The following is a 25,864-nucleotide window of genomic DNA, read 5'->3' on the forward strand; positions in this document are numbered from 1 at the left end:
TCAGGAAATCTGAAAGTTTCTTCTGGCCTCCAGGGATACCTGCACTTAGTGTGCATATACTTCCACAGGCTCCTACAAATATACTTAATTAAAAATAAAATAAAGCGAAAATATATCTTTAAAAATCAAATTATAAATACTTTCTATTTTACTAAAGGCAGATGAGCATGTAACTTGGTAAAAAGTGAAGATCTTCTGAGTTCTTTATTCTTCTCAAATGTTAATATTACAGCATCATAATATATAGAGGGAGGTCCAGGATAAACATGGTTAAAAACAAACAAAAATAATCATAGTTTAGTTGACTAAAAGATTTGGGAGGCATATGCAGCACAAAAGACCAGTAAACTAATATTTTATGAATGTTTATTACTTGATTTCTTTTTAAATATTTTCATGTTCTCACAAAGCACTGAGTGTCATTTTTTCATCCGGTGGTATTTTTGGAACCAGGTCTCAGTTTCTGGACAAAGAACAGAGGGATCCTGAGACTGTAGGTGCCATTTCTCTATAAAACAACTTAGTCTGCTCAAGGAAGAAAACTAGTTCAAGCTCAAGGCCTGTGTTCTAGGCCAGGCACATCGTCTCACTGTGGGAGGTGGAAATGAGGTTTACAACAGGTGTTACAGTTTTTTTAAATGAGGTTTTTGGTATTACACATAAGTGCCTGTGATTATGTGGAAGTGTTCCATCTCTTTGGTGTGGGATTGCAGAAAAATCACAGGCCTGACCAGGCTCAGGTCCAACAAGCCAGGAGGCAGATACAGTGAGGTGCAGGCCTCTTGGACTGAAAGGTAGGTCTCAGCCCAGTGGGTGCTTCACCTGAGGTCAACAGTTTTGTGGATATATTGCACTATCCAGTCACCATAGCTGGTGGCCAAGCCCTGAAAATTCAGTGGCAAATTTCCAGGGAGGAGGGGCGTACTCCCTCTCCCCAGAATAAATGACTGACAAATTTCAAGTAACCATGGTGGACAGCTGATTATATCACAAAACACGTTTTGTTCGTGCAATATCAAGGATTTATAAATGTTGGGCCATGGGAGGGATTTAAAGGGTACATGTGTTTGATTCCCTGGGGATAGAGATGCTATGGATAGTTGATTTATATGTTATGGTACAGTAGCTCATTTGCATGTAGTATCACAGTACTATTACAAGGCAGATATGTTAATTAATTATCCTATTCATGGGGGAACATCTGCAGGTACAGTTGAAGGACATTTGCTCAAAGCTAAGATCTCCGTAGATGTCCTCAATGATTATCTTCAGTGGAAGAGGTTTCCTGTTTCCCTTCTTGGCATCGTTCATGGCTCTGCTCAAATGCAATTAAAAAAAAACACAATACAATAAAATGAATCGGTAAGTACAGTATTACAAGCTAATTATTGTCAATATTTTATCAATATTATCTTAGCTTTAAACACAACTTCAGGACTATGCATTATTAGAATTGAGAATATTCAAATAATTTCAGAAAGAAAGACATTGATCTAGCCAGCACAGCCAGTCTTCAAAATTTTTGTCTGTGAGGGAAGGGCAGAAACCTCCTTGACTTTAAAGCAGAAAGCAGATGATTTGAGCATACATGGGAGAGTAACATCTACTGAGTGGAAATTAAAATAAGTCTGGAGAAGACTGCTTCCTCCAATAGAAAGACATGATGAAGAGCACAGCATATAGAACTTCCTCATAATTAAGCAAAATATGCATTTGAACAAGAAAATTTAAAGCACTAGCTAGGAAACAGTCTATGAAATACATTTTTATAAAAAAAATACAGCAGACTGTCATTCAATGAGGAATTGAAATGAGTGAAAAAAATGAAAAAAAATACAGTGAAAAAAAATACAGTCTATGAAATACATTTTTATAAAAAAAATACAGCAGACTGTCATTCAATGAGGAATTAAAATGAGTAAAATACCTTTAGAGAAAACAGTACCACCGCTCTTTCTAGTCCATGAAACTATAATTTAAAAAGTGAAAAAAAAATTAGACTATTGAAAAATGCTAAGGTATTTAATATTATTTCTCATTAAAAATAATATAAAGCCAATTTTCATCTGTAAGCATGCAGGTGTAGCTGGCATTCTTCACATGACTGGGCTGCTGTTAGATCTGTTATTTCACCGGAAAACATACATGATAGGAATTAAACAATAATGGTGATGCTGGCTGGGAATGTCTTTTTCACATAGAAAGAAATTATTATTTCATTATTCACACTAATGCAAACATAAAGAATGTGACCTTTGGTTAGAACACAAACTTATGCAGGGAAAACACTTTTTACGATAAAAATTTGTCATTATTTTCTCATATGAATTATAGAATTGGCATGAAAGACATTCCTAGAAAACTAGTGCTTTATCTGTGTGAAACGTAAGATCAATTCCTCTGGTGCTAATTAATAATGAGCCCACCTCTATTTAATTGTAGCATGTAACACTCAAATATAAAATGGTTTAAGATGAATGTGGCACACTAAGATTTCATAAAGTGAAAAGTATTGTGTTGAATGAGTTAGACCACAGTTATATTGGATATATTCAAAGGGTCATATCACCATCAACATTATTTTGTTGATGAACATTTTTTTTATCCAAAGCACAACCCTTACTCATTTCTCTATTCTTTTCTATAGTCTTTTTTAACTGATTTACTTTATTATAATTTATTCACTTTGTATACTTGTTGTAATTTCCTCCCTTATATCTTCCCAATCATGCCCTCTTCTCCTCTCCTGCACCTCCCAGAGTCCACTGATAGAGAAGAAACTCCTGCTCTTCCATCTGACCCTAGCCTATCAGGTCTCATCAGGACTGGCTGCATTGTCTTCCTCTGTGGCTTCATAAAGCTGCCCACAACCCCTCAGGGAGAGGTGATAAAAGAGCCAGCCACTGAGTTCATGTCAGAGACAGCTCCTCTTCTACATACTAGGGAACCCACTTGGACGCTGAGCTGCCATGGGCTACATCTGTGCAGCGATTCTAGACTATCTGCATGTATGGTCCTTCCTTGGAGAATCAGTCTCAGAAAAGATACTTGGGCTCAGATTTTTGGTTCTGTTACTCTCCTTATGGAGCTCCTGTCCCCTCCAGGTCTTTCTGTCTCCCCCTTCTTTTATAAGGTTCCATGCACTTTGCCCAAAGTTTGGCTATGAGTCTCAGCATCTCCTTCGCAAGATCCAGCTTTACAACTCCTAGGCATATATCCAAAATATCCTCAAATATACAAGGAAATTTGCTCAACCATGTTCATAGCAGCTTTATTCATAATAGACAGAATCTGCAAAGAACCAAGATGTCCCTCAGTGGAGGAATGGATACAGAAATTGTGGTACATTTACACAATGGAATACTACTCAGCAATAAAAACAAGGATATCATGAAATTTGTAGGCAAATAGTAGGAACTAGGAAAGATCATCCTAAGTTATCCCAGAAGGAAAAAGATACATATAGTATATACTCACTTGTAAGTGTATATTAGACATAATATATAGGGTAAACATACTAAAATCTGTATACCTAAAGAAGTTAAGAAGGATGACCCTGGGTAAGATGCTCAATCCTCATTCACAAATGCAAATGGGACAGACATTGGAAGAGGGAGAAAACAGGGAACAGGAAAGAATTCTACCACACAGGGCCTCTGAAAGACTCATTCCACTATTCTTAATTCTACTATTTTATAGCCTTATGCCAGGTAGTTTTTCAATCATAAGCTAAAATGTGAGTTATTTCAAATTTCTGAAAATTGTGATCCTTGTTGCCAGGAACATTCAGATACATTTTACTTCTCTTTTGCCATGGTTCTACATCCATAAATGGAGCTGCATATTCATACTGAAATTCTCTGTGACTGATTCTTGACAACAGACTCTCACCTTTCATGTTTCCACTATTAACTGCTCACCCACTTTATATTCTGCCTGAAACCACTCTTATCAGAAGGGTGGATTATGCTTGTGGCCCTCAATATGCAAGTGTAAACAGATAACACATCGAATATCACCAAATTAAAAGATGACATAGATAGAAACATCAAAGGAATTTGGTTATATGCATTATTGAAAATGCCTGGTACGTATTTAATTGAATGTGCACTAGTGTCAATTTGACTTCCAAACTTCACTCAGTCATAAAAAGTTTAATGGAAATGATGTCAGTAAATACTTCATATATCCCTAGACATAGTATTTTCTCATATTCCAGATGAGAGAAACACCAAAAATTAACATAGAAAATCTTCAGATATATTAACAAAAGGACAGAAAATAATGAGAGAACAACACAAAGATGATCTTCTTCCTCAAGTCTATGGAAATGCTTTTCCAGGTAAAGAGTAAAGTCACAGAACCCAGAAGTTTATACAACTTGCAAGCACTTGTGTTAACTGAGTCAACTCTGTGATGAGACTAGACATATGGACAAGTGGGAAAGACATATGAATTCTGGTGTATACTTGCATAGAACAGAAGGTTTACAATACATAATCCCTGTGATTCCAACCTTCATATTCAAGATATTCTCAGTATACCATGATCACATCTTCTCTTGAAAGATCAGAATTTGAAATTTACCTGCAGTGCACAAACCAATGATTCTGATGGTATAATGACACTGGTCCTCATCTGTTGAATATAGACACCAGTGATATTCTGCTGCACAGACATTTAAGACCTTGAGCAGTCCAAGGGTAACTATTTTTATGTGTACAATCAAATACAACTTTTAGGAAATTAACTTGAGGGTATAGGAGGTATTTTTTTCAAAATCAATTATACTACACAATATCACTTAGGAGAGATCAATTTGTGTACTTTAAAAACACAGAAAATACCAGGTCATTTTGCAGTGAGGAATGTGAAGAATGAGGTAAGGCCTGGTCCTGTCACGTTCTTCATATAACAGAATGCACTTCATTTTCACCCCAAGGATTTTGTGGAGTCCTGATGAACATCACAGATCAAAATCTTAAGGAACCTACTTACATATAGAAATGTGTGTGATGAAAAGAACAGACATACTTGGTCTTCATAGAAGTGGAAAACTTGAGTTGGCAGCTTGCATACAATGACACTAATAAATTCTTACTTAGAAAATATTCTGGTGAAGAGATTTATATTTTCCATGTGAGTTAAGCATTATTCTGACCCACAATTTCTACAGCCAGCCTTTTTCTGAACACAGGTCCAAGCTGTAGGTCTTACCAAAGAGTGGCAACAAGATGCTCCTTGGGACAGAACAGGTGAATGGACTTACAAGCAGAGCTGCTGTCTGTCCTGACTATGTCCACAAAGTCATCTATCCCTAAGTAACTCAGTGAAATGGACTCTTATTTTAAACCTTTGTTCCCCCTAGAAAGAGAATCAAGTATCTGTTAATTTGCTTTTCATTGTAGTTGCAATTGCTTGTAGTAAGACCCAGTTCTTCCTGTCCCAAAGCAGAGGAGGACTCATACCTCTCTATGATCAAGGCACAGCTTATGCCATGGTACACAGACCTCAACAAAGCTTGTGTTGAAGGAAGTCACTTAGTACACACTTTTTGATGGTCACAAATACCCGTACACTGGTCTTTTTCTGATTAGTGAGTGTTTTGTAGTATAGGTATACTATGGATTTTAAAGGCATAGCTTTTTTAGAAAGCTATCTCTTTCAATATTTCTCCCCCCTGTTTAATTGAATACTAACTTTTTGGCATTGTTTATTTCCATAATTTCATATCAAAAACTAGTTAAGATTTTTTATTAAATAATTTTGATAACCTTTTCAAAATAAATACTATAGAAATACTGTCTGACATAATAATATTCACGTTGCATTGCCCTTTACCCTGTACTAAGTAGTCATGCCAGCTCACTGCTGTTGCTCCTTCAGTGAACCCACGATGTGCAAGTAACACAAAGACGATTCGTTTTTCCAGTAACCTCATCAACTGATTACAAATGTCATCTTATCAAGCATTCTGATGTTATCAAAAGTGTTCTTGAAAAACAATTACCTGGGAGCCTAAGTTTCATTCTTTCTTCACACTTTTTATATGAAGTTGAATGAGAATTTCATACACATATTCAATGTGTTCTGATTAATTTTTCTCACTCTCTCCTTTTTACCTCCTGAGAGTTCTCCTTTCCACATTTGTGATTCTTTTGTATTATTTTTATGATGGACTGAGAATTTTCTGGGGCATTTGTTATGTAAACCTGAATTTGGAATTCTTCATTGGATACTGGCGAGCTAATATGTGGCTACACAACTAAACATAAGGACTCTGACTCTCTCAGATTCAGGAAAATTAGGTGACAAGTATAAACCTTGACTCAAAAATCCTACACGTAAATATTTCTAAAATCCAAAATGTGAAGAAATAAAGATTTCCCACCCATCTAACATAACATGATATAGTGAAAATACATACATATCATGTAACATATACTTCAGGATACACATATACACACACACCTCAAATATATGAAATATTCATATTTACATTTGCTTTCCACCCAAGACATTGTGAATGTATGCATATATGTGTGTATGAATGTATATATATATGTATATACATAATATATATATGCACATATATATAATACATATATGAACCAAATTTGGGAAGTAATGCTTAATGAAACCTGTAACTTCTAATTCTAATATTTCTTATTAGAAATAATCTGCATTGAAAACGGAAAAATGACAACTATCTCATAAGCTTGATAATCCTCTTTTTATAATATAAATGATAATCTCGAAACATTTTTAATTACTATTCCAATTCAACCAAAGAGGAACAAAATAGATTTTCCAAAGAGGAACAAAATAGATTTTCTTTTAAGAAAATCAAACATTTTTTAGTTCCCATTATCCTCAAAAGTCAAAGTGAAATTCACTTGTTTTACAAACACATTGATGAAAAATGACCAGTATCTTTTTTTTTAATTTCAAATGAGTTGATTACTATCTTTCAAAATAAAATTAGGATTTCCAATTGTGAACTAAAGTGGAGCTGAGGAGAAATGACAAGAAAGATGGACAGATTGGACAGACAGCTGGGCCATTCACTTAGTTTAGGCCTGCACTGGTCAGACACTAAGTCACCCTTTTCTAGGGTGGGAGCTTATACAGTGAGAGAAAAATGTTGAGGGTTGAGAGTTTTCTCTCAGGGTTGAGAGACAAATTATGCATTTGGTTGTCTCTATAATGTATAGAAGAACTCTCTCCTGCACCTTTCATTTTTTTCACAATTTATGAAATGGATCTTCAGGAATATTACTCAATGACTGGAAAATTTACACCCCAAACTGAGACTGTTTTATTGATGTCTGTCCCAAAAATCTACTTACATACTTATGAGAATACTCCTTAAAATATGTACTTGATGAGGTCAGGACCAATTTTATTCCTTTCAGAATAATATGAAGGCTATGATCATGGCCTCTGGAGATTATATGTAATGTAGTCCTAGAAAACACCTCCATGTTCATATGTAACAATGCAAGTATATATGTATGTATATATATGTGATCTTCAATCACAGCAGTCCTTAGCATGTGTGGGATCACCAAGCAGGACCTACTTGGTACCAGCAGTTCCCCTGATGAGTATAGGGATAGTGTTTGCTTCCCATCTCTTCACACTAATTTGGCAGTTATGAGTTCAGAGGTTTACATACATGATCCCCTTTGAGCAACCTATATAATCAGCGATTTTACCTTTCATATTTTAAATAGTTTTTGAGAAAAATTTTAGTGTAGTCCACAAACTTCCAATACTCATAAGTTAGCTTCAACATAACTATAATTGCTGATACCTCTCTTCTTTTCATGATTATTGCTATTTTTTCCTCAATTCAAACAGCAGAATCACACTTTAAAGAATTAATTTTTTAAAATATGACTGAAACATTTGTGATAACAAAGTGAAAATGTGTACAGAAGAAAGTCCACTAAGCTTCAACTCTACTCCAAAAGTCTGTGCCAATGTGAAATTTTGAGAGTAAGAGAAATACCCCTCCTATACGAAGAGCAGACCAATTGGCTATCAATATCAAATGGTTAGTCCTGAAAATATATATACAATTAACATTATACTGACTGAGCTGATTATGTAGTTAGGAATTTACATATATATATATCCATACACACATATGTACCTTCACACACATATATTTGTGTAACAATTATTAATTAAAAAAGAAGCTATGATTTTAAAAGAGACCACGTAAGGGAACATGGGAGGATGTGTAATAAGAAATAAAATGAGGAAATAATGAAGTAATTATAAAGCAAAACATAACAAAAACATTTTATTTTTGTACAGTAAAGCCTAATCAAAGTGTAGCCTCTAATACTATGGCAGGCATGAGGGACATACTCACAGGTTATTAGTCATAACCAAGACATCATTGAACAAGGAGAGATGGAGTTTTTTTCTTGTTCTGTCTCATCTGAGTTTCATGGAGCCTTGGCATAGCAAGGTTCAGTATAATCCATCGGTGGTATACTCCTCATAGGCTTCCATGTGGGTAAATATGGATTCTCTTGGGACAGGTCTCGACCTAACAGAACAGGTATTCAGTGGATAATTATAAGACTGATATCCATACTAAATTTCAAAGGGTGCACAGTTTTAAAACACAGGCTCAATTCGCAGGAGTATGTTGAGCTATAAGCAGATTTAAAATGTAATTGAGAGGAAGAGGTCACTTAGGAAGGGAAGTAATGGGAATAGATTGAGAAATAGGCTTTTTTTTCCCAGAAGTAATCAACTTGAGAAGACTGAAGTTTGAAGAAGTGTAGCTGGTAGGATATAGATCAGTGGTTAACACTTTAATACAGTTACTCATGTCGTAGGATACAACCATAAAATTATTTTATGGGTATTATGGTTTATTATTATAAAATTATTTCATTGCTACTTTATAACTGTAATTTTGTTACTGTTCTGAATTCTAATGTAAGTCTCTGATATCTAATATGCCATCTCCAAAGGGTTCAGGACCAAAAAGTTGAGAACTACTTGTCCAGAGTGAGGAAGGAGGTGAATGAAGTAATTGTATTTCAACTAAAATCAGTTTTTAAAATTTGAGTATAAAGATTACCCATTATTAATGAAGTTTGCCAATATTATTCATGATTTAAAAATAAAAGCAGGAAGCACACTGCAAAGCATCATACTGGAGAGAAAAAGCAATACTCAAATACTAGAGTGATTCACAAAAAAGACAGATTGATGCCAAACATTAAATGACAGCCAAAGTAGGTGCCCCTAAAAATTGGCCACTGGAGTAGCAACTTGGATGCCATTTTTCACCCTAATGTAATAATACGTGTGCAATAAGAAGCAAAATACTTGGTGCAAAACATGGTGAAATGTATATTTATCCCCATTTATTAATTCCTAATGCTTTTAACCTATCAAAGTTCCACCTGAAAAAGGCAGCATGGAGATATCATTAACCCTGTGAACCTTAGGGCCTAACAGAGGTAAAAATCATAGGTTTTTCAAAGGGAATGTGCTTTACTGAGATAGTCAGAAAGCTTCATGCACAAGAAAATCAGTATTGATGTCTACAGAGGAGGATACTTGCTTATTAATATATAGTAAAGGCTAAAGACACATAGAATTGTAACTGAAACAACCTGGAAGATACTTGGTAAAGCTCATGATTAAATATGTAGTATACCTTGGACACGTGATAATCACGAACAGATCATGTAAAATTAGAATGCCTATTTCTTTAAATGATTGAATTTTTTGCTAGTAAACTGTACCTTCTGTAAACTGTGTAGTTTAATACATATAATTTTACAGTATTAAATGAGATAGCAAAACTCTACCAAATTATAAAATACTTTATAAAGATTTTCTACTCAATACGTCTTTCAAATGGCTTAAACATTGGAATGCAGTAAATAAAAAAATACTGATATACATCTGTGTATGGGCATTGAAACACCATAACTAAAGAAGTCCATTACTTTGTAAGTGGACATAAATAGATGTGAAGAAAATAATCAGGTTTTTCTAATGGTTTAAACTAGTCAGTAGGGAGCACATATGTCCAAAAAAGGCCATCTTTGACCATCTCAAAATGGAGCATAGGAGGATTTATGGGGTTACAAACAAACAAAAACAGACACACCAAAAAACAAAACATTCATCAAGAATTTATGGGACAGTTCTTACACAGCAAGAGAAGTAATTTTCCTTGCCTCTGGCAAAAGGGACATATGGTACTCCATCGCCTTGTGATATCAGGATATCAGCACCAATGCTGGCCTCTAGGTCAACTGAAGGGAAAGTAAAAATACTTGTTATACATCTCAGAACCCACACTTGTATTCCTGTCACTTCCCAAACAAGCATATCTCCTCCTGCACTCTGCTAACTCCCAAAATATTCTAGCATAACTCTCTATCTCTTTATGAAGGTAGTTTCTTTACTTGTCTGAGCTATCTCCATTTTTCTGTCTTAATATTCTTTCTTTTCTCCTAGACGGCATGGTCACATGAAATATGTTTTTCTCCCCTCTGGTCTGAACTTTTCTAGAATCCTCTGAACATTTTTCATCTTTTATCCATAATAAAATTCTTTCCTGTAATCATTTAAGATTTGGTATTTTTTCCTGTTATCCAGATCATATAATTGAATATTTAAAATATATCTGTACTTAAATGACTATTACTCTGCTAAAAACAAGAGATCCCATAGCTTTTAGTTAGAAAGCACTTAATGAATGAAAGTGTCAAGGAAAGACAGCAGCGAATGATTTTCAATATGCACATAAGTGAAAGGTATGTAATGTAAAGGGGTATGTTAAAAATAGTACAATTCAGTTTCAAAATATTGAGATTTAGGTTCCAAAGAACACAAAATATGTCAGAAACAATAAAAGCCTGTTGAAATACAGAGCTTTTGAGATTTTAAGGTTGAAATCTGACACAAATTTAAAACATCTATGGTCAGGATAAGTACCATAATTAGATGGTATAGAGCAGAGTCCTCACTCATAACTTGATCAGATATAGTTTCGAAGACATACAAACACCTTTCTCTTTTATAGCTCAGAGCATACCTCAGGTGTTTTTTCTTTCTTTTGGGGAATGGTACTAAATTGTAATATGAGTAGCTTTTCATGAAGCTGGGTTTACATAATCTGAATGAATCAAGACATAATGCTTCCTGAAACCATTAGTCTATCATGTCATTTAAAAATACCTTTACAGTGGAGCCTGGAGTGGAGAACCTTTCACTGGGCACAAATTAAGTTTTTCTCTTCTGGCACTAAGGAAAAATGGCTACAGCAGTTTATAGACGAGCCACTGAAGTGTACACAATCTGTAGTAGTCAGGGGGAGAAACCACTGTGATGTCAACATTCCAAGGCTCAAGCCATGACTGACAAGTGACACATGCATTTCATTTCCTTCAAAGTGTTGACTTTAAAACATTGATTTTGAACAATTCTTAAACCACATGTGTATGGAATAATATTTTCACAACCATAGGTGTGTGTGTGTGTGTGTGTGTGTGTGTGCGTGTGTAAAAGATACATGATATAGATGATAGACAGATGATTGATGTTAGATAGAAGGATAGATAATTGTAATAATATGTGTGCAACAATAGAAGAAGGAATACTTGTATAAAACACTGTGATAGACCAGGGTCAAACAGAAGGGGAGGAGGACCTTCCGTATCAGTGTACTAGGGGAAGGGAATAGGGAGAGAAGAGAGAAGGAGGGTGGGATTGGGAAGAGATGAGGGAGGGGGCCACAGCTGCAAGAAAATTTGAAAAAAATTGTAATAAATGATAATAAAAATGAATATTAAAAATCAGTAATGTAAAAAAAATCATGAAATTTATATTCATCTCCAAAGATGAATTCCTATTTCTTTTAACCTGTTAAAGGTCCATGTGAAAAAAGGCAGCATGCAAAATCATTAAGACTGTGAACCTTGGGAGTCTAACACATGCAAAAATCATAGCATACTTTAAAGATGAATGTGCTTTACTGAGATACAGTCAGAAACCTTCATGAACAGAGAAATCAGAAAGTGTTAAAGAGTAGAGAGGAATGCACATTAGTATACAGTATACTATATACATTATATTAGTATATATTAGTATATTAGGATATAATAAATTTTATATATTAATCCCAGAGAAACAAAGAACTGTGACTGAAACATGGGAGATGCTCTGTAGGTTTCATAATAAAGAAATGTAATATGCCTTGGACATATAATAATCATGGACAAATCATTCCAAATTAGAATGCCTGTCTTTAAAATGATTGTATTTTGGTGATAGTAATTATTTTTGCCTTCTGCAAAGTGTGTAATTTCATTAATATGTGTAATTATACATTTCTAATTAAGATAGCAAAACTCTACCAGACTGTAAAGTTCTTCATAAAGATATTCTGCTGAATAAGTATGATTTTAAAAATATGATACATTTGAGTGTGGGAAATAAAAATGCATCAGAAGATGCGGTAACTAAACCCATTACTTTTTAAAAGGACATAAATAGGTGTGAAGAGTGTAATCAGGCTTTCCTAATAGTTTAAACTTGTTAGGTCCCAGGAAGTGCAATCATCCAAAAATGTCAGTACTGGACCTGTTCAATATGCAGTATTGAAGGAATTCTGGTGATGAGAAACAAACAACAAAAAACAAACACACACACACACCAAAAACAGCATTCATCCAGAATTTATGAAATAGTTCTTGTCCAGTGAAATAACCATTTTTCTTGCTCCAACAAAAGAGACATACTGCTCTCTACTGACCTGTGGCTACTATCAGGATATCAACACCCATGGTGGCCTCCCTGAAGGGGGAGTAAATGTACTTGTTATACACCTCAAAACATCTAGATTCCTGTGCCTTCCCAAACAGCCTCATCTCTTTCTGCACTATCCTAATTTCCCAAACAGCCTAGAAATTACCATTTCTTTCCACCGATTAATTTATTAATTTCATATCTTCTTCACAGGATCCCATCCCTTTTCTCCTCACAGTCCCACCATCATTCTCCCCTCCACCATTCCCTCCTTCTCTTCAGAGAGGCTCTCTATGTGTACAGACCTACCCTGACATATCACATCAGGCAGGACTATGAGTGTCCTCTCTCCATAAGGACAGGCAAGACAGCCCAGCTAGGGGAAAGGGAACTAAGGGCAAGCAACAGAGTCAGAGACAGCTCTCAGTCCAATTGTTAGGGGACCCACATGTTAACTAAGCTGCACATCTGTTATATAAGTGTAGGGAGACCTAGGTCCAGTCTGTGCATTGATGAAAGCACACTTTATCTCTCTCTACTTTTCTCCTAATAGTCTCCATTTTCTTCTAGACAGTCTGGGTCATATCAAGTCTGCTTCTTTTTCTCTCTGATCTGAACTCTTCCAGGTGCCTCTGAACATTTTTCCTCTCTGATCCATAATAAAATTACTCACTGTAATAATGGACCAGCTACTATTTTGCTGGTTTCTCTGTTGTCCCTGCTCATACAGTTTGAAGATTTAAAGTACATATTTTATTAAGTGAATACGCCCAAGACATGTTACTTCATTCAAGGAGTCCTGGTCCTAAGGCGGGCAGCTCCTCCCCAAATGATGTGGAGGTCAGCCCTGGAGACCTTGGCCCCCTGCCACACTGCTGCACTCCCCGGCCTCATCGCCTGGAGTCTCCTTCACCAAGAACTCACATCACTTCCTGCTGCACAGCCTTTCTCCTTCCCTCCCTTCTTCCCTCCCGCCCACTTATTCTTCCCCTCACTGCCTGGCCCTGGCTGGCCTGGAACTCTGTATATACCAGGCTGCCTCCATCTCACGGAGACCAACCCTCATCTGACTCCTGGATTTAAAGACATGAGTCCCTAGGTCTGGACCTTTATTTCAAGATTTATTTATGTCATTTTGTTGTTTTGTTTTTTTTTGAGACAGGGTCTCTCTATGTAGCCCTGGCTGTACTGGACTTGCTCTGTAGACCAAGCTGGCCTTGAACTCACAGAGATGCTCCTGCCTCCACCTCGTCCAGCGCTGGGGTCATAGGCATGCAACACCACACCTGGCTAATTTATGTGTGTATGTATGCATGTAGGTATGTATATAGGCATGTATGTATGTATGTGCGTATGTATGTTTGCACGCACTACGTGTGCCTGGTGTCTGTGGAAGGCAGAAGAGCATCAGATTCTGTGGACCTGGAGTGACATTTGGTTGTGAGCTGCCAAGGGGGGTGTCCAGGACCAAATCTTGAGTCCTAGGCGAGTGCTCTTAACTGCTGAGCCATCACTCCAGGCTCTATACTCTTTGTATTATCACACTTGTTGCATGTGCGCATGTGTGCCTGTGTGCATGTGTGTGTGGGTATCTTCTCAGCTCATTGCATTATTTTTCCAGGGGGGGAGAGGGAAGGTCCTATAGGCACTAAGCTCATAGCAATCCATCTGCCTCAGCCTCCCAAGCCTGGGCATTCCAGGACTGAGCCCACAGCCAACTGTGTAAACTATACAGCTGTGTGGGCTGCTGGCTTCAACATGGCACCAAGCTTTTCTGAGGACGAGGGCGGCTCAGAGCTGACACCCACCCACCAGCTGGGAGCCATGCTCCCCTGCATTTAGGGACTCTGGGGCCAGCGCTTCTGCCAGGTACTGCAGCAGGACGGCTCAGTGGTGAGTGTGCGCATGGCCCAGGCTGCACCCCAGTGCTGCCAACTGCCACTGGGGACACATACCTTGAAATCTCAGATCCTCATGGCCCCATTGATGCCAGTGGTGCAGAATGTGCAACAGTCCTGCTTGTCCACTTTGTAAATGGACACCTGGCTGAAAGAAGAGTGGAACCGTGAAGTCTATGGAGGGGAGTGAGGACAGGCCCGCAAACCCCACACCCACAGATGCCTGGGGGTGCACTGGGCTCCAGATCGCTCAGGGCCATACAACGAGACCCTGTCCCAGAGCAGGAGGGCTCACTCGCCCAGGATGTGGCCCAGTGGGCAGGTCCGAGACTATACCAGGCCCTGGCCGGGTCACCAATGCCACATACACTGGCACTTGCATGGAGCTCTAACCATCTGAAGGTAGAGGCTGGAGGTTACAAGTTCTAGGTTGGAGAGCTGCAGGGAAGGGCTCAGATGGTGAGAGTGCCGGCTGCTGTTCCAGAGGTCCTGAATTCGAGTCCTAACACCCACACGGTGGCTCACGAACATTTGGTGTCAGAGGAGAGGGGGAAGGAAAAGGAGGTATAGGGGGGAGGGGAAGAGAGGGAGGAAGAGGGATAGAGAGAGAGGGAGAGAAAGGGAGAGAAAAAGAGGAAGGAAGAGAGGGAGAGGATGGGAGAGAGAGAGGAAGGGAGGTACAGAGAGGGAGAGAGAGGAAGAGGAGAAAAGGAGAGAGAGGAAGAGGAGGAAGAGGAAGAAGACAAAGAGGAGGGAGAGAGGCAGAGAAAGAGAAAGAGGGAGAGAGAAGGGGATAGAGAGGAGAGAAAGGAAGAGAAAGAGAAGAAGGGAGAGGGAGGGAGGAGAGAGGTAGAATGAAGTATGAGAAAGGGGAGGGAGAGGGAGGCCTGTCATGAGCTGATGGGCCAGCCTGGCCACCCCTGTCTGTCACCCCGACCCACGTGATGCTGTTCTGGTGCAGCATCTCCAGGGCTGTGGAGTTTCGGTCCTCAATGGTGGCCCTCTTGTCCATGGCTGACATGTTGCGCTGGACACTCTGCTTGGGGACACCGCTTGGACATGAAGCTCAGGCCACCGTGGTCGTTGTAGCTGAAGAGCATCGGGCAGCAGTCATGGCCCTGTGATAGGGGGGTTGGAGGTGGGGCTACCCACCTGCCCACCCTGGAGGAGGATTTGGGGTGGGCCCCGGGACTGGCACAGGCAGGCGGCACCCCCTCAGGGTGCACACTGCGGGGGAGTGTTTGTGGGGCGTCCCTCAGGCCTATCACAGGTGGCACCCGTTGAGGAAGTACACGCTGAGCAGCGGCAGGAACTCCATCTTCAGAGTGGACACCCTGTGTATAGGGTGCGGGTATCACATATGGTTCTCCCCATCTATGAAGTGCACGCTGGGGACCAAACTCAGGCCATGCCAGTGTCACCTCAGGGTCCTACCCTGCGGACCAGGCTGGCCTCAAACTCATGATCCCCCTACCTCAGCTTCCCGGATGCTGGGATCATGGGCCTGTGCCACGGTGCCTGGCTTGTAAGAGTGTATTCACATGGAGGTGCGAAAGCTTGACACCAAGGGACTGTTGCTGACATGAACTCGGCGGAGGGTTCTTTGAACCCCCCTGCCCCCCAAGAGAGACACTGCAGCCAGTCCTGATGAGACCTGATAGGTTAGGGTTAGATGGAAGGGGAGCAAGACCTCCCCTAGCAGTGGACTTAGCAGAGGGGCAGGGTGGAGATGAGGAAGGAAGGGATGATGGGGAGGGAGGGGTGATGAGGAAGGAGGGAGAGATGATGAGGACATGAGACCGTCAGGCGTCTGCGGCACCATCTTCTCAGCTCCAGCCATCATCTTCATCAGGGTGGTGGGGATGGTTCCAGAGACCCTCAGGACCGGGCCTGCTGGCTACTGGCACTGACTGATGGACGGGAGGCGGGTTACTGACCCCCACTGATACCTGGCTGCTCTATCCTGGGCCTCTCAGCCAGCTGTATACACTCCCCCTAGCTGCCGTGGTCTAGGAGAGCCAGCTTGTCCATAGTGCAGGTGGCCAACTGTATACACTGCCTTTTGCTGTTTCGGTCTAGGCGAGCCAGCGTGTGCAGGTGGCCCGCTGTCTATACTCTCCTCCAGCTGTCTACACTTCCCAGAGCTATCTACACTCCCCCCAGCCGTCAAAACTGCCCCCGCCCCCAGCCTTCTACACTCTCCCAAGCTGTCTACGCTGCCCTTAGCTGTTGTGGTCTAGGTGGCCAGCTGTCTACACTTCCCCCAGCTGTCTGCTCTGCCCAGGACGCTCATCGGCTGGACAGCCCCCACCCCCAACCCCCCTTACTGCACACTCTTGGAGACGTCAAAAAAGGAAAGAGAAAGAGAAGAAGGAAAAGGGGGATGAGGAGAAGAAAAGGAGGAGTGGGAGAAGGAGGAGGAGGAAGGGGGAGAAAGAGGAGACCTGAGTACTGCACTACTGACTACTCCTGTGACGACACCGAGGCACACAGGTAGGCGTGTGTGCTAACATAACCCCGATTTGCATGCCCGCGTTAAGGGACCGCCCACGGCTCCTCCCCGTCCAGGGCACCCTTGAGGAGGGAGGAGACCCCGTAGCTGGGGCTCACCCGGGTACAGGTGACCTTGACCGTGATGTCACCACCCGGGCAGGCTCACCCCGCGGGCGCTGCGGGCACACCGTGGCGTGTGCCAACCACGCTGGGCACCCGTGGGACCCCGGATCTGGACCTCAACCATCGTGCAAAATAAAAAAGGGGGTTCAAGCGGCCCCCGCGTGCGTTGCACGACGGAGAAGCGGCAGCTTGGCCACATAAGCGAGCGTGCGAGCGTTTGCATCCCATACCCCGCGGCCCTGGGTCCCGCAGACACTCCGACTCACCGAGCAAAGCCATCTTGCAGTCCCCAGTGTCGCAGGGCTGGTCGCGAGCTGGGGAGGCTAGGAAGGGAGAGCAAAGCGGCTCACGGGAAGCAGGCGCAGGCCCCGCCCCCACCGCTCCTCACCCCGCCTCTTTGGGACCACGTTCGGCTCCTGCATCCTTTGCAAGGGAAAGATGCTCCGGAGACCGTAAAGCACTCACGCGGAGTCTGCTGTTTTGGGGGAAACAGACCCCGCCCCCGGCGGAAGGAAAGCACGGACCGGTCGCACCCGGGGATGCCGGGAAGGGAGCGAAAAGAGGCTCTCGGGAAGTAGACTCCGCCCCTTAGGGGACCGTGCTGGGCTCCTGCATTCCTGAAGCGGAAGAATGCTCCTGAGATAGTAACACCACCCCACCCCCCGCCTGCTTTTTTTTTCCGCGTGTCCCGCCCGAGGCGTAAGAAAAGGGGCGTCCGGCTGTCTGTCCTCCGCTTTGGGGTCTGATCAGAGAAAAGGAAGAGGAGAGAAGCCTCATGGGCAGGAGCTTTTTTTTTTTTAATTTAATTTTTAATTTGTTTAATTTAAAGATTACGTGTACAGTATTCTGGCTGCATGTGCGCCAGATGGTAGTGGCTGGAGGGACTCGAACTCAGGTCCTCTGGAGGAGCAGGCAGCGCTCTCCTAACCGCCGAAGTCTCTCTCCAGCCCTGGGACTTTTTGTTTTTAGCCTCCCCAATTCCATGCATGTCGCTTAAGTGGTCCCCACAGTGGTTGCAAAGTCGCCTACGTGGCTGACAACCGCCTCAAATGATCAGCTAGGAGACGGCGCCCCCGTGGACCCTCTAGTGGCGCGCAAAGTGGGAGCTCTCCCGGAACCTCTCCACACGCGGGGCACGGGTACAGCCGCTCCCCAGTATGCGTGCACAGGTGCCTGACCAGGGTGGCCCTCTGGCTGAAGCTAATGGCGCACAACGGGCAGGCCAAGGGCCGCTCCAGGGTGTGCGTGCGCGCATGCTTGGTCAGGGTGACCCTGTGGCGGAAGCTCTTGGCGCATGTCGGACACATATGCATGCATTCGTTCTTGAGGAGGTCCGAGCCCTGGCAGAAGCCCTTCCCATAGCAGGCGCAGCTATTAAGACTGGTCTCCCGGGGCACCCGAACTACTGTCCACAGGAGTCTGGGGTGTGTTCCTGGCGGGTGAGCCCCGGCTGTGATCCTCCCAAGGCTCGGCCTGAGCTAAGACAGGGATAGTCCCCCTCTGCTGGGCAAGGACAGAGTCCGGCCCCTCCCCGGCGTGCATGTGCTGGTGGCGGGCTGAGTGTGTGCTCTGTCGAAGTGCTTTCCACACTCCAGGCAGGCATACTGCTGCTGCCTGGTTTGTGTGCACGTGTTCCTGACTAGGGCGGGGCCCTGGCGGAAGCGCTCGGTGCAGGCCAGGCAAGCTTAGGGCTTCTCCCCAGTGTGGGTGAACACATGCTTGAGGAGGTCTGAGCACTGGCAGAAGGGCTTGGGGCAGTACTCGAACTGGTGGAGGGACCAGGAGGCTGAGGGTCCCCGAAAGCTCCATGAGCGCCCCTGAGGTTCCCTGCTGCCGCGAGGTGCATGCTCTACGGGAACCTCTCCCTGCAAGCTAGGCACAAGTACTGCCTCTCCCTGGTGTGCATGCGCAGGTGCTTGACCAGGGCATCTGTCAGGCGGAATCTCTTGGCACAAGCCGGGCACTTGTATGGCCTCTCCCTGGTGTTCGTGTGCTCATGGTTGAGGAGTTGGTAGCACTGGTGGAAGCCCTTCCGGCAGCGGGCACAGCTGTAAGGCTTGTCTCTGGGGAGGCCCCCACTCCCACGGGGGCCTGAGGGGTCCCAGGGCGCATCCCACGAGGGAGCCCCAGCTGTGGTCCTCTCCAGGCAGAGCCTGAGCAAGGACAGGGGCAGTGGCAACCTCCCCAAAGTCATCACTTCTCCAAAGCCCTTCCTCCTTGACCATACAAGGGACCTTCGAGGTGGCTATGAGCCCAGGCTCTCCACCTCTCCAAAGCCCTTTGTCCTTGGGTGCACACGGGACCTACGAGGTGGACATACGCCCTGGCTCGCCACTTCTCCAAAGCCCTTCCTCCTAGGGCGCAGAGGGTACCTGTGAGGTGACCATGCGCCCCAGCTCTCCACCTTGCCATTGCCAAAGCCTTTCCTCCTAGGGCGCACAGGGGACTTGCGAGGCGCCGTGCACCCTGGCTCTCTACTTCTCTAAAGCTCTTCCTCTTTGGGCGCGCAGAGGACCTGCGAAGTGGCCGTGCACCCCTGGCTCTCCTGGGGAACCCCCGGGCTGCAGTGGTTGCAGCACAGCATCTTTAGGCGGTTTCTCTTCCTGGTCGGGTACCGTGTCCTTGCGCATACCTTGTACCCAGGCCTGCACAGGCTCGGCCTCCGCCTTCCAGTCCTCCTTCTGCTTTGGGATCAGGTCGGGGTTCCAGGCAGCCGGGTCTCCAGGCCTGAAACCAGAGAATGTGAGCAGAGAGGAAATGGCCCCAGACCCTGGCTAACTGGGGACAGGGCGTCAGGGAAGAGCATTACTCACCTGGCCAGGTCATGCTCTTGCAATCCTTAGAGCTCTCTGCAAGAGCAGTTCCTGGCCATTGCCAGCTGCTCCCACTCCCCCCAGGTTGGAGATCCGGCCTAGGTCTTGAAAATGTCCTGGAGGGGGCATAAAACCTGTAAGAGCTTGCTGTCCCTGCTGAGAGCAAGGAGCTGGTGAGTCGAATGACCGGGTACCAACGCTTCCCTGTCACCTGAAACTCGGCTTCAGGGCTAGCCTGAGCTAGCTAGCATCTCCCAGCAGCTTTGATTGTGCTGGAGGGGCGGAAGGGAGACAAGGGAGCACCAGCGTCCACCTCCTACTCACTGCTAGTGGGGAAGCAAGGGAAACAACCACATCCCTGCCGCGCTCCCCCCCCAAAATAAGCTCTTCCCTTGATGAGCCCTTGACAAGGCAGAGAGAAGACTCAATGGGGGGGGGGGGAAGGAACGTGGCTAAACTATGAAATGACATTTCTGGGGGTGGGGGGATCTGGGAAATGTTAATCAAGGTCCTCCTTCTCCTCTTCCGCCTTCACAGTCACCACCACTGCACAGGCCATCGCAGGCTCGGCCCCGTCCTCTGGGACCCCGATGAGATTCCCAGAAAGCGGAGCACCCAGCCACGGTCTCCCTGAAAACGCGGCGGCAACAGCTTAAGAAACCCTCCCGGTGCCCCAGTGGAAGAAAGCAAACCAGGCCGGGAGTGCGTCTTCAACCCATGCCTGCTCCAGACGCAGAGATGGAGAGGCCATGCCTGTCCTGGGTCCCTCTATGCACCCTGGAGGACTAAGAGGTTTCTCTATGGTTCGCCTTCCTGTGGCTTTGCTCCTAGGCCAGGTCCTTGAAGAAAATGATGTAAAACGCGTAGGGTCTGTCTGTGGACGGGGGTTGGGGAAAGACGCTACTCGGAGAGTTCCTGTCTTGGAAGACAATCAGATGAAGAAAATATTCCATTGTGTAGATGTACAATTTCTGTATCCATTCCTTAGTTGAGGGACGTCTGGGTTGTTTCCAGGTTCTGGCTATTACAAATAAAGCTACTATGAACACGGCTGAGCAGGTGTCCTTGTTGTGTACTTGAGCATCTTTTGGATATATGCTTAGTAGTGATAGAGCTGGATCCTGAGGAAGTGCTATTTCTTATTGTCTGAGAAAGCGCTAGATTGATTTCCAAAGTGGCTGTACAAGTTTAAATTCCCACCAGCAATAGAGGAGGGTTCTCCTTTCTCCACATCCTCTCCAGCATGTGTTGTCACTTGAGTTTTTGATCTTAGCCAATCTGATGGGTGCAAGGTGAAATCTCAGGGTCACTTTGATTTGCATTTCCCTGATGACTAAGGATGTTGAGCATTTAAATATTTTTCAGCCGTTCAATGTTTTTCTATTGAGAATTCTCTATTTAGCTCTGTACCCTATTTCTTAATTGGACTACTTGATTTGTTGCTGTTTAAATTCTTGAGTTCTTTATATATACTGGATATTAGCCCTCTGTCAGATATAGGATTGGTGAAGATACTTTCCCAATCGTTTTGTTCTGATGACCTGCTTTATAGAAGCACTCAGCAATAAAAAAACAAGGAAATCATAAAATTTGCAGGTAAATGGTGGAGACTGGAAAAGATCATCCTGAGGTATCCCAGAAACAGAAAGACACAAGGGTATATACTCACTCAGCGGGGGTTTGGGGAGGTCCCTGGGGCACATATTCCACAGGAGCCCCAGCTGTAGTCCTCCCAAGGCTCAGTCTGAGCAAGGACGGGGTGGTGGCAACCTCACCAAAGTCATCACCAGGCTCTGCTGACCCCCTGTGCTGAGCTAGGACAGGGATTGGCCGTTCCCCGCTGTGCGTGCGCAAGTGTGTGGCCAGGTTGTCTCTCCTGCTGAAGCTCTTGGTGCACGTCTGGCACGAGTATGGCTTCTCCCCGGTGTGCGTGCGCTCGTGCTTGAGGAGGTGGCTGCGGTGGCGGAAGCTCTTGTTGCATGCTGGGCATGGATATGGCCGCTCCCCGGTGTGCATGCTCAGGTGCTGGACCAGGTTGCCCCTCCTGCTGAAGCTCTTGGCACACGCCGGGCACGAGTATGGCTTCTCCCCGGTGTGTGTGCGCTCGTGCTCCACCAGTTTGGCCCTCTTGTCGAAGCTCTTGGTGCATGATGGGCATGGGTACGGCCTCTCCCCCGTGTGCATGCGCTCGTGCTTAAGAAGTTGCCGGCGCTGGCGGAAGCTCTTGGCGCACACTGGACACGTGTACCGCCTCTCCCCGGTATGCGTACGCTCATGGGTGAGAAGGTGGCTGCGCTGGCGGAAGCGCTCCCCACAAGCTGGACATGAGTATGGTCTCTCTCCGGTGTGAGTGCGCTCGTGGTTGAGGAGGACGGAGCGATGGCGAAAGCTCCTGGCGCATGCTGGGCACGTGTATGGCTTCACCCCGGTGTGTGTGCGCTCGTGCCTGAGGAGGACAGAGCGCTCTCGGAAGCTCTTGGTGCACGTCTGACATGTGTATGGCCTCTCCCCGCTGTGCGTGCGCTGGTGCGTGGCCAGTTGATCGCTCCTGCTGAAGGTCTTGGCACATGACGGGCATGCATAAGGCTTCTCCCCGGTGTGTGTGCGCTCATGCTTGAGGAAGTGGCAGCGATAGCGGAAGCCCTTCCCACAGCTGGCGCATCTGTAAGGCTTGTCTCCAGGGGGTCTCTGACTGTTCTCAGACGACTGGGGGGTCCCCAGGGCGCATCCCCCGAGGGAGACCAGGCTGTGGCCCTCCCCACCCTCGACCTGAGCAAGGACCGGGGTGGTGGCCACCTCCGCAAAGACATCGCCAGGCTCTGCTGTCCCCCTGTGCTGAGCAAGGACAGGGTTCTGCTGCTTCCCGGGGTGCGTGCGCAGGTGCCTGGCCAGGTTGGCCCTGTCTTTGAAGCTCTTGGTGCACGCTGGACACCTGTACGGCCTCTCCCCGGTGTGTGTGCGCAGGTGGTTAAGGAGGATGGCGCGCTCACTGAAACTCTTGGGGCACGTGGGGCACATGAAGGGCCTCTCCCCGGTGTGTGTGCGCAGGTGTCTGACCAAGTTTGAACTCTTGCCGAAGCTCTTTGTGCACAATGGACATGCATACGGCTTCTGCCCAATATGCGTGTGCTCGTGCTTTAGAAGGTGGCAGCGAAGGTGGAAGTGCTCCCCGCACGGAGAACATGAGTACGGCTGCTCCTTGGTATGCGTGCGCTCATGGGTCAGGAGGTGGCGGCGCTGGCGGAAGCTCTTGGCGCACACCCGGCACGGGTATGGCGTCTCTCCCATGTGCGTGCGCTCATGCTTGAGGAGGTAGCAGCGATAGCGGAATCCCTTCCCGCAACAGGCACATCGGTAACGCTTGTCTCCAGGGGGGCCCTGAGTGTCCAAGGAGGACTGGGGTGTCCCCGGGACACATCCATGGCTGTGGTCCTCCCCAGGCCCAGCCTGAGCAAGGACCAGGGTGGTGGCAACCTTCCTAAAGTCATCGCCAAGCTCTGCTGTCTCCCTGTGCTGAGCTAGGATTGAGACGACAGCAATGTCCCTAAAGTTGTCAACAGGCTCTACTGTCCCCTTGTGCTGAGCAAGGGCAGGGGCAGTGGCAACCTCCCTAAAATCGTTACTTCTCCAAAGCTCTTCCTCCTTGACCACGCAGGGGACTTTCCAGGTGACCGTGTGCCCCGGCTCTCCACTTCTCCAAAGCTCTTCCTCCTTGGCCCCGCAGGGGGCCTGGGAGGTAGCCCTATATCCTGCCTCTCCTGGAGAAACCTGGGGCTGTGGTGGAGGCAAGACAGCATCTTTTGGCAGCTTCTCTTCCTGGCTGGGGATCGTGTCCCAGGGCGAGCCTTGTAGCCAGGCCTGTGCAGGCTCAGCCTCCTCCTCCCAGTCGTCTTCCTGCTTTGGAATTAGGTCCAGGTTCCAGGCAGCTCGGGTATCCAGGCCTGAAATGGGAGAATGTGAGCAGAGAGAAAATGGTCCTAGACCCTGGCACACACAAGCCACGGAGACCCCAGGGTGTCAGGGAAGATCATCACTCACCCGGCCCGGCCGTGCTCTCACCATCCTCCAAGCTCTCTCTGCACAAGCCGTTCCGAGCCACGGCCAGCTGCTCCCACTCTCCCTGGGTTGGAGATCTGGCCTCAGCCTTGAATGTCGGCCTGCCCTGGAGGGGGGCAAGACTTCCAGTTAGTGCTGTCACTACGAGTATGACCTCTGGTGTAAGAGCATGGAGCTGGTGGGTCGAGTTACTGGGTACCAAAATGTTTCATGTCACCGCGACTGGGCTCAGCGTCCCCTGAAACGTGACTTCACTGCTAGCCTGAAGTAGCCAGCATCTCCCAGCAGCTTTGAATGAGGAAGGAAGACAAACGGAGCGCTAGTGTCCATCTCCTCACTGCTAAATGGGGAAGCAAGGGGACCAGCCACACACCAGCCGCACCTTCCTAGTCCCACACTGTGGCTCCTGTTCAACTCTGACCCCCCAAAATAAGCCATTCCCTCTCGGAGCCCTTGACACGGCAGCGGGAAGACTCATTCGCCTGCAGTCTCGGGGTTTAGAGGGGCCCCTTACCTGCTGGGAGGACCGGACCTGTCGCTCGGGAGGGTGCAGGGCTCGCGCCCAGGCCGCCGCCTCCTCCCCGCTCTCGGGGCGCCGGTGGCGCACGGTGTCCCGCAGCCTGCGCGGGAGGATGCTGAGGAACTGCTCGAGGACCAGCAGCTCCACCATCTGCTCCTTGGAGCGCCGCTCGGGCCGCAGCCAGCGGCGGCACAGCTCCCGCAGGCGGCTCAGCGCCTCCTCCGGGCCGGACACGTCCCCGTAGCGCAGCCGCCGGAAGCGTCTCCGGGAGGTCTCAGGGTCCCGCCAGTCCTTGGAGTCCTCCTCCTCATCTTCTTCCTCTACCTCCGCTTCCGCCTTTACCACGACCACCGCGCAACCAGCTGCCATCACAGGCTTGGACATGTACTCCGGGCCCCCGAGAACACGATGAGATTCCCGGAAAGCGGGGTGCACGGCCACTGTCTCCCCGAAAACGTAGATGCAACAGCTCAAACCCAAACCCGGCACTGTCGTGCGCAGGTTCCAGAAGAAAAACAAAAGAGACCGGAAGTGCGTCATCAGCCCGCCCCCGTTGTGGATGCAGAGAGGCCCCTCCAATCCTGGGTCCCTCTAGGCGCCCAGGAGGACTAAGTGGTGTCTCTATGGTTCACTTTTCTTTGACTGGGCTTCCAGGCCAGGTCTTTGAAGAAAACAATGTAAAACGGGTAGGGTGTGTTTTTGTGGGCGGAGGTTGGGGGGACGCGCTACACAGAGGGATGTCATGAAAAAAAATCAGAGATGGATGGTTCAGCGGCTTTCTATCCAGATGTGGGATTGATTCCCGACTCCCACAACGTGGTGCAGAAACGGACCTGCAGGCCAAACAACCATATACTTAATAATAATAATAACAATACTGATAAAATTATTTCCGTTTTTAAAGTTTTGTTGTTTGAGAACGCTGGGGTCTGAGGGGTCAGACATCATGAAATTTAGACCTGACTACTTCCGTGCTCCTCGCCAAAGCACAAGGTGGGAAGCTTAGGATCACATACGAGTCACGTTGGAAACAGCACACAGAGGATTCAGGGATATGTAGGCGACTCAGGGCACACGGATAGTGACTATCCAGGCACTGATAGTGACTATAGTCACTATCCAGGCACCTGATAGTGACTACAAACAATCCCAGGATGCATCGCGCA

General features: G+C 46.0%; 2 protein-coding genes across 29 annotated transcripts in view; both read right to left on the reverse strand.

Annotated features, from left to right (window-relative positions):
- Nucleotides 1-25,864, reverse strand: part of LOC110561735 (vomeronasal type-2 receptor 116-like) — a 799,658-nt gene that overhangs the window by 73,494 nt on the left and 700,300 nt on the right.
- LOC110539970 (zinc finger and SCAN domain-containing protein 2-like) lies at nucleotides 350-25,523 on the reverse strand. Of its 28 annotated transcripts, XR_009588911.1 has the most exons (13): nucleotides 24,693-25,523; nucleotides 24,161-24,284; nucleotides 21,792-24,063; nucleotides 20,123-20,238; nucleotides 19,942-20,036; nucleotides 17,775-17,926; nucleotides 17,576-17,632; nucleotides 16,168-16,603; nucleotides 15,635-15,782; nucleotides 14,751-14,841; nucleotides 10,195-10,298; nucleotides 8,384-8,563; nucleotides 350-1,315 (listed from the first exon to the last, which is right to left on the reverse strand). XR_009588911.1 is itself a non-coding variant. In XM_060376154.1 (5 exons), exons 1-5 carry the CDS (start codon nucleotides 25,236-25,238, stop codon nucleotides 20,002-20,004), a joined length of 3,093 nt encoding a protein of 1,030 aa, XP_060232137.1. In that variant the 5' UTR covers nucleotides 25,239-25,522; the 3' UTR covers nucleotides 18,373-20,001. The 28 variants fall into 28 exon arrangements, 1 of the variants encoding a protein (XP_060232137.1); XR_009588908.1 differs by lacking the exon at nucleotides 17,775-17,926; XR_009588915.1 differs by lacking the exon at nucleotides 16,168-16,603.

This window comes from Meriones unguiculatus (genome assembly GCF_030254825.1).
Source record: "Meriones unguiculatus strain TT.TT164.6M chromosome 13 unlocalized genomic scaffold, Bangor_MerUng_6.1 Chr13_unordered_Scaffold_34, whole genome shotgun sequence".
NCBI lineage: Eukaryota > Metazoa > Chordata > Mammalia > Rodentia > Muridae > Meriones > Meriones unguiculatus.

Coding starts and splice junctions, on each gene's coding strand:
- LOC110539970 (XM_060376154.1), bottom strand. CDS start 25,238: ATGACGCACTTCCGGTCTCTTTTGTTTTTCTTCTGGAACCTGCGCACG. Junction 24,285..24,692: donor AGGTCCGGTCCTCCCAGCAG/GTAAGGGGCCCC, acceptor GCCCCCCTCCAG/GGCAGGCCGACATTCAAGGC. Junction 20,239..21,791: donor CCTCCCCAAACCCCCGCTGA/GTGAGTATATAC, acceptor TGCCCCCTCCAG/GACATTTTCAAGACCTAGGC.